Source organism: Periplaneta americana, chromosome 2 (genome assembly GCF_040183065.1).
Source record: "Periplaneta americana isolate PAMFEO1 chromosome 2, P.americana_PAMFEO1_priV1, whole genome shotgun sequence".
In the NCBI taxonomy this organism is placed as follows: domain Eukaryota; kingdom Metazoa; phylum Arthropoda; class Insecta; order Blattodea; family Blattidae; genus Periplaneta; species Periplaneta americana.
The window spans coordinates 202,563,891-202,573,617 of NC_091118.1; the positions used below are offsets into that span (position 1 = coordinate 202,563,891).

Below are 9,727 nucleotides of genomic sequence, written 5' to 3' on the forward strand. Positions count from 1 at the left end.
ACAAGACGAAGACCTTGGTTATCGGAAGAAAAATGAAGAAGGTAAATGTGCGAATTCTAAATGAGGCAGTAGAACAGGTGGACAGCTTCAAATACTTGGGGTGTACTATAAGCAGTAACATGGGCTGCTGCCAGGAAGTCAAAAGGAGAATACTAATGGCAAAATAAGCTTTTAATAGAAAAAAGGAACATCTTCTGCGTACCACTGGAAAAAGAAGTAAAGAAGAGATTAGTGAAGTGCTTTGTATGGAGTGTGGCATTGTATGGGGCAGAAACATGGATATTACAACGAAGTGAAGAGAAACGACTAGAAGTATTTGAAATGTGGATATGGAGAAGGAAGGAGCGTGTGAAATGGACAGACAGAATAAGAAGAAAAGCTGTGTTGGAAAGAGTTGATGAAGAAAGAATGATGTTGAAACTGATCAGGAAGAGAAAAAGGAATTGGTTGGGTTACTGGCTGAGAAGAAACTGCCTACTAAGAAAGGATGCACTGGAACGAATGGTGAACGGGAGAAATGTTAGGGGCAGAAGAATATATCAGATGATAGATAACATTAAGGTATTGTCTTTTATTTTTGAAAACTAGGTTGTTTCCATCATATTAGTATTTGGGCATTTTTATTTGTGTTATCACTAATTAACAGTTATATTACCGGTTGTTCTGTATAGTTGTGAAACTTGGATTCTCACTTTCAGAGAGGAACATAGATTAAGGGTGTTTGAGAATAAGGTGCTTAGGAAAATATTTGGGGCTAAGAGGAATGAAGTTACAGGAGAATGGAGAAAGTTACACAACGCAGAGCTGCACGCATTGCATTCTTCACCTGACATAACTAGGAACATTAAATCCAGACGTTTGAGATGGGCAGGGCATGTAGCACGTATGGGCGAATCCAGAAATGTATATAGAGTGTTAGTTGGGAGGCCGGAGGGAAAAAGACCTTTGGGGAGGCCGAGACGTAGATGGGAAGATAATATTAAAATGAATTTGAGAGAGATGGGATATGATGGTAGAGACTGGATTAATCTTGCTCAGGATAGGGATCAATGGCGGGCTTATGTGAGAGCGGCAATGAACCTCCGGGTTCCTTAAAAGCCAATAAGTAAGTAAGTAAGTTATCATTAATAATGTATTCCCAGTTTGTGTACAGGCACACAGAAAACGCCCGGCGTAAATTATTTCTTTCATTCTAATGTTAAATGATTCTTGATTTATGAACTGATTTCAGACGCCTGTCGTGGAAGATGACGCTGAAGAAGAGGTCTTCCTTCCTGATCATCCTTTCCATCTTATGAAGGACGGTCGAGTTAACGGCGTCCCCGTCCTCCTAGGCACGGTCGGCAACGAAGGCAGCTACTGGGCTGCTAGTACGTTTGCAAAAGGCCGAGGAAAATCGGGCTATTGATTTTCATAACTTCTTCCTATTCTTTGTGGCCCTCTATGTCTACATCCTCCTCTCTATCTCCTTCTTACTCTTTATCTCTTATTCTCTTCTTCTTCTCCATTATTCTTTCTCCTCCTTGGTTTTCTTCGTCTTCTTTGTGCCTCTTCTGCACTACTAGATACAGGCTTCTGTCTAGTCCCCCACCAATTTCTTCATCGATCTTTCATTTCACATTTTCTGATCTTCTTATATTGCCAAGCAATCTCATAATTTCTTTACTCGAACATTTCTCACAGAATCACAGATTCATTCAGCAGTGTACTTGTCTTATAGCAAAAGCCCGCTATCGCGTGGACCTATGGGGTAAAGATTGGTAATATTATGATAGTTCTTTTTGAGAATTTTTTACAATTTTACTGAGCGAGAGGAAGATCGGTTTTTTGCGTCAACGTATTAAGGGAATGATCGCGGACAAGTTTCTGTACAAAACCGGTCCTTCTCTCGCTCAGTAAAATTTTAAAAAATTCTCAAAAAGAACTATCATAATATTATTAGTATCAGAATATTACTAAACTTTACCCTATACACAGTTCTCACTGTTTAGTAGAATGCATCAGAGTCTAAAAAAAAGCAGAAAACAGTACAACGTGGTCTGTTGTTGTGACGAGAATCCAAGCCCCCGCATACCGGTAAGACATCATGTCACAAACACTTTCACGTCTGAGTATTTCTGACAAAGTAAATATTATTCAGCTCTTAGAAAACGGCGCAAATATTAAGGGTATTGCTGGAGAGTGTAAGGTAATATTTACTTACTTAATTATTTATTTGTTTTACTTATTTATTTATTATTGTGTTCTATAGATATATTCTAGGAAATAAAATGAATTTGTTTATTTATTTATCAGAGCTTCCTCAAATTAGAGGCTGCCATTAGACAAAGCATACAAAACAATACAAGAACAAATGGAAGATGAGAGCTAAAAGAGTAAGAAAAAAGGCAAACAAATACACAAACAAACAATGGCAGTATACAGAAAAAAAAAATTCAAGTAAAGAATCAATGAAAGCTAAGAATGAAAAAGAAAAATGATAATGGTGAGTCAATTTTTTCCATACACTGAATTAGAGTCCATACACGTGGTTCCGTAAAAGTTTGACTGACTCTCTAATTATGAGGAGGGCCAGTTCATTCAGAAAAGATTTGTGCAGTCCTAGGGTCTTACAGAATTGAGAAGAGAAGTTAGGTATCGTTCCTCTTGCTCCAAACATCAATCCCGTAACACTGATATCGTGAAGTTGGTATTTATCTTTATAATACGGGATGGTTGGTACGTAGATTGCTCGTTTCTCCTCATGTACGTCTTCGGTCTGTCCTTTATACGTTTCAAACCTGATGGTGGGGTCGATTATCATACCCTGAGACAGGAATTCGCTAATGGCGATTACGTAAATTCGTCTGTTACTGCCATTGTCGGCGATTCCGTGGACTTCTTCATAGACGGTGTATTTTAGTTTTCTAAGGGCATCGGCCAATTTAGTTCTAATTGCATGGTGCCTATGTATACGCAATGTTTCGCCGTAAGGGCAGGCTCCCAGGACATGTTACATCAGATTCACTTTTTAGAATGAATTAATTCTTAAATATTCATTCCCGTAAGATCAAATTTGTACTGTTTGATTGTCTTGAAAAAAAGTAATCCAGTCAGATAAAAAAATACATATATAAATTTAGTAAAAATTTCAGCATGACATTTGTTGCAGCGTATAGCATTTGAATGTGAGAAAATGCAGCAAAAATAAAAGTTTAGAAAAACGACTTTAAAATGTCAATTTACCGTCAAGAAAACTTGTTTTTAATTGTAAAATGCCAACAAATACATTAATTATAAGTGATTATTTTTTTTGCAAAAAAAAAAAAAAAAAAAAGAACGAACGTGGGGATTTCCTAAAAAAATGACCAAACTTTCACCCGGCTCCACCCTTAGGAAGGTACTGCTCCATCGTACGATACTTACTGTGACTAACTCTTCGTATGGTATGAAAGGATCTGCCATTGACTTCATGGCATGTTTTGTGACACTGTAAATACGATACACAGAAAGACCTTGTGGATGGATATTTAGCTTGAACTATTATCTCTCTCATGCATAGGGATTACCGGTCTTTCCTAGACTCTCAAAGTGAAGGAGTACGGTACATTTTTAGTGCAATGCCCATTTTGTTCTAGTTCATATTTGATTTGTTTCCATTTCCAGAGACATTGCAAAATCCCGAAGAGATTCAGAAATGGAACGACCACGTGGACGATTTCACTGACGCGCCTTCATCCTTCCAGTTGTTTAATGAAAAACATTGCGGCCGCGATCTGTGGGAGCCAATATTGAACTATTACTTTGGGGCGAGCAACCACACGTTTGACATCAGCAAGTCTGAAGCTCTGTCGAAGGTAATGACAGGATATATGATAATGATATGTGATATGATATGATAGGCCTACGTGGTGTGATATGTGTTGTGATATGATTATGTATTGCGATGTGTGATGTATAATGTGATATGATGTGATATGTAATGTATGATGTGAATAATATTTGTTGTGGTGTTATATGTGATGTAATGTGATACGTGATGTGTAATGTGATATGTGATGTGATACGATATGTGTTGTGATATGTGATGTATAACGTGATGTGTGATGTAATATGATATGTGATGTGATATGATATGTGATGTGTAATGTGATATGTGATGTGATATGATATGTGTTGTGATATGTGATGTATAACGTGATGTGTGATGTGATACGATATGTGTTGTGATATGTGATGTATAACGTGATGTGTGATGTGATATGATATGTGATGTGATATGATACGTGATGTGTAATGTGATATGTGATATGATATGTGATGTGATATGATACGTGATGTGTAATGTGATATGTGATGTGATGTGATATGATATGTGTTGTGATATGTGATGTATAACGTGATGTGTGATGTGATATGATATGTGATGTGATATGTGTTGTGATATGTGATGTGTAACGTGATGTGTGATGTGATATGATATGTGTTGTGATATGTGATGTATAACGTAATGTGTGATGTGATATGATATGTGATGTGATATGATATATAATGTGATATATGTGTTGTGATATGTGATGTATAACGTGATGTGTGATGTGATATGATATGTGATGTGATATGATATATGTGTTGTGATATGTGATGTATAACGTGATGTGTGATGTGATATGATACGTGATATGATATGTGATGTGTTGTGATATGTGATGTGATGTGATATGTGATGTGATATGTGATGTATAACGTGATGTGTGATGTGATATGATATGTGTTGTGATATGTGATGTATAACGTGATGTGTAATGTGATATGATATGTGATGTGATATATGTGTTGTGATATGTGATGTATACCGTGATGTGTGATGTGATATGATATGTGTTGTGATATGTGATGTGATGTGTAATGTGATGTGTGATATGATATGTGATGTAATGTGATATGTGATGTGATGTGTAATGTGATGTGTGATGTGAAATGATATATGATGTGATATGATATGTGTTGTGATATGTGATGTACAACGTGATGTGTGATGTGATATGATATGTGATGTGTAATGTGATGTGTGATGTAATGTGATATGTATTGTGATGTGCCATGTGATATGTGATGTGATGTGTGAGGTGATGTGATATGTGATGTAATGTAATATGGTATGTGATATGACATTATAATACATACATATAACGTAATACAACACAACACAACACAATACAATATAATATAATACAATATAATATAATATAATATAATATAATATGATATAATATAATATAATATAATATAATATAATATAATATAATATAATATAATATAATATAATACAATACAATATAATATAATATAATATAATATAATATAATATAATATAATATAATATAATATAATATAATATAATATGTGTTATGTGTAATTTCAGAGTTCACATTCTCTGTTATTTTATTATTTTTAGATGTACGGCGATCGCAAGGTCTACTATCCTGTTCATGTAGCCACAACAATGTTGTCAATCTCCGGTCTACAGCCAATTTTCGTTTACAACTTCGACTATTCTTCATCTGACCATATGTACAACTTCTCCACTGAATTTGGTGAGTAAAAGATATACCGATACTTAGAAGGAATATATTATTATTATTATTACTATTATTATTATTATTATTATTATGTTGCGGTAAATTTACTAATATTATACTATGTTCTAAAAGAACATATTAATGAATACCCTTATAAAATCTTTGAAAAGTATTTTTTTAAACAAATTTTTACTTCTGTTTAATTTTATATAATAAAAAATTCTTGTGTCATTATTACACTTCCACAATAATTATATATATATATATATATATATATATATATATATATATATATATATACATATATATGCTAGGTAAGACACTTTACTTTACATAACAGGAAAATCAATGGAAACAATAAAATATATTGAAATAATTTTTTTTTTTAAGTTCAAGAAGGGGTTCAAACCCGGTACCGCCCTCTTGCGTATGTTCTTGTCTTACTCTGTCTACTTTTACCGGATCAAAACATTAGTCTTAGCTAGGGAAGGTAGAATCGGGAGTTAAGTAGTACTCGACAGTAAATAATTTGACATATTAGTGCCCAGGGCTGATTGGTACAGAAATTCCACACTTAACTTGCATTGAAATCTCCTAGCTACAAAAACTTCGAAGACTGCATGAAGCTGGAAATGACGATAACAGCGAATCACTCTGTGTAGTGAAACTTATACTAACTTATATTATTTATCTTGAAAACCATATGAGTAGTGACTATTTGATTTATTTTATTTTCCGTGTTTCTTCTGCAGGTCCTTACATAGGAGTGAGTCATGGCGACGATAAATTATACTTCTTCAATTACACGCACCCTCCCAGATCCGATGTCACGTCCCTGGAAGATATGGCGATCAGCACGTTCACAACGCTGTGGGCCAGTTTCGCTAAGGAAGGGTGAGCATGTCATCAAATACAGAATACAGCAATGAAGATAGCTTACTTCTCCAGGAATGCGGTCATATTCGACGGCTATGATTGAGACAGCGTTTTTAGTACAGCCATGGGCGTGGATTGAAATCCCTATGGGGCTAATAATTAACTGATTAATTTTATTCCGAGATTTTCTCCAACTGTAAGGCGTATGTGAGGTAATTCCATGGCAAATTCTCGCCAAATGCCATCTCACTATCACTAATTCTACCGACACATCGCAACCGATCGTTAAATACCGGTAACCGATTAAAAACGAATGATCCTACCAACGGTTCTTGGACAACGGGGTTTGTTATATAGTGTTTTCAGTAAATAGTGACAGATTTTGACAGATAATTATTACAAAAATAAAAAAGAACATAGAGTCAAAAACAGTGTTCAGTCCCTCGTCGTAGAGAAGCATGTGTTAGTTCAAGAGTTCCTGGTTCCTAACAAATCTTTGCTTCACATGTCCTTTACTCTATAAGGGCTATTCCATATGAAATCGATCAGTAAAAGACCTCGAATTTTTTTAATACTCTAATTTTTTCCCTATTTATACAAGGTGGTGAGGACAGTGCATTTTCAAAAATATACTATCGAAAGTCAAACCGTTTTCGTACTATTGAGCGACAAATTTAGCGTATTTTATAAAAACAAGCCTCTTTCAGCGCTCAGAACTCTGGAACCATTTACTGCAGAACATTGAACGAGAGCTCATTTTGAAGCTGACATTTAGTAGGTTATGATAAGAAGTAATCCTTATTTTTATTGTATACACAGAGACAGATAATCTGATTTTACTTACTTTTAGGCTTTTTGCCCATTTGTAAAAATGTAAAAAATATTGAGAAAAAACCTTGCATTATTAAGAGGGATTCGACATTGTTTGCTTAGTGACTCGACAATGAGTTCGAGGGTATTAAATAAATTATTTTCACACGCCTAGACTTGAACGGCGCAGTACCCCAAGCACTGGCCGAGAGCTAAAGATAAGCGAGCATTGGGCGTCATATTACTCCTGTGTTTATGAAAACTTGTGATAAAGCTAGCCCAGCCATGACTGCTAGACGACACATCACGTATTTGTCTCCTGGCCTTGCTTGTCTCGACTACCTACAGTCAGCTGGTTAGTTCACGCGTGTACTATTTATTTTCTTTATTTGATATTTTCAATACTTTCTTATCAACGGTGCACCAGTAAAAAATGTGTGTTTACTTGTATTTTCAATGCGGAATCTAACCATATATTTTAAAAATATATGGTCAAAGGCGTCTTAATGAAGAAAAATCTAAATTTCTCTATTTCCATAAAAAGTAAGAAAATCTGTTTATATGTCAATATAAACTTTAACTTCTCAGCATCAAAATAAACCATGATTTTGATCATTGGGTGAAAGGGTTTCGGAGCTACAACAGTTTAAATTTGCTAATTTTATGAAAATACGATAAATTTAAATATTTTAAATTTAAACACTATGAAGTTCTGATGCCTCAAACTTTGCACAAAGGATTGTATCACAATTGTCAACGGAGAGAAAAAGTTTCATTGTATTTAAAAATTTCAAGGTCAATTTTCTCTATATTTCGGTCGATTTGAGATGGAATAGCCCATAAACGAATTTTTGTTATTTAGGTAGAAGTTTTTAAAGTGATATGTTCATGCTCTTGACATTCGAAAAATCTGGTCACAGTTTTTGTCAATAAGGTGACGTCATTAACTAAAGTAGGTCTTGGATGTTTAAAACAAAGTACCTTAGAATTCAGCCAGGTGTGATAAAACATAAAGGAAAATAAATGCGTTAAAAGAATCGGAGTCACATCATTATCTCGGTATAGTCATGGCCTTCGTGACAATCGCCTACATGTTCAAAGTTCTAAAAAAACAAAGGAATTGCTATTTTAAACTCATGTCAAACGTTCAATATATATAAACGTGTTCAATGTAGGTCATGCCATGACTAAGAATCGCCCCATAACCTGTCTTTCTCGTTAGCCACGAAACAACTGAATGTGACGTAATGAATTCATTACTATTTCTACATAAACAAGTGTTATTAATAGATGTAGGAAAACTAAAGACAAAAATAGTTAACGTAGTCTAATTCCAAAGTACTTAACTGTGGTAGTTTCCAATGAATCCTATTCTCTGTTATGACATATTAATTAAACAAATTGGCATCTATAGATCTAATCAGTTAACAAGCCATCTACAACACGGAATATAAACAAAAACTCAATAATAGTAACAACGGCCTACTGATATACACACAGGTCATAAAGAAATATTATGACCACATATGTTGACCACTAAAAAAAAAAAAAAAACTCATTGGAGTCATATTGATGTGTGAATCGTTTCGACTAAAATTAAAATTTATATATCTTCTCACCATTCGTGAGCTGCCACAAGGGACAAAGAGTACTTAACCATAGAAATTTTTACAAGTTAATGAAAAACCATTAATTTTGTTTTAACAATGAAATTCTTACAAGTACAGTACATAGCTGCAAATAATTTTTTTTGAGATTAGTGGAAATATGCCTATTTTTAGAAAGGTAAGTGTTACAAAAAAGTAAAGAATGCTACTGAACTTAGTTTGATTTCGAATATAGGTGATTCTTCAGGAGAGCAATTGATCCTTTCAATGCAGCTAAGGTTACAATCGGAATAAAAGATGTAGGTATTCCAAGCCTCTTGCATTGTTGTCTGGAGACTAGGCCTCATGGAATGAGGAAGCGAGAAGGCTCTGCCTTGTTCAATTTAAATGCATGGATTATCAAAACAGTAATGAAAATACATTTCAGACTTTTATTTCAAATCCCAAACATTGTTACGATCCCAACCATGCTCACAATAACAATCGCGAACAGCATAAATGTTTTACTTTTTCTTTATAATTTCCATCCTGTTACGTGTTTTGTTACACAAATATAAAATTTAGCTAAGAATAAAACCTTGATTTTAATTGTCAGTTTATTTTTCTCTTAATCCAGTACAGAATTCGCCTTGCCAAAGCGACAACTTCTCCGTCGCGTTTGTTATGCTGATTGCAGCCACTTAGGCGTTACAGAAATCTTACTTCTAATTTCAGATCATCTGTTTATTACCACAGTTAATAAATTTTACGAATAATTTAATATAAGAGACTTACAGAATCATCATCATCATCATCATCATCATCATCATCATCATCATCATCATCATCATCATCATAATTACATTTGGCCTAATTCACTGCAATGTGGAAATG

General features: G+C 34.4%; 1 protein-coding gene across 1 annotated transcript in view; it reads left to right on the forward strand.

Moving 5' to 3' along the window:
- Nucleotides 1-9,727, forward strand: part of LOC138695053 (juvenile hormone esterase-like) — a 40,795-nt gene that overhangs the window by 25,010 nt on the left and 6,058 nt on the right. The window contains exons 7-10 of the mRNA XM_069819397.1: nucleotides 1,232-1,370; nucleotides 3,646-3,836; nucleotides 5,438-5,576; nucleotides 6,314-6,455. Coding sequence (XP_069675498.1) covers nucleotides 1,232-1,370; nucleotides 3,646-3,836; nucleotides 5,438-5,576; nucleotides 6,314-6,455 — 611 coding nt within the window. The remainder of the gene's footprint in view (nucleotides 1-1,231; nucleotides 1,371-3,645; nucleotides 3,837-5,437; nucleotides 5,577-6,313; nucleotides 6,456-9,727) is intronic.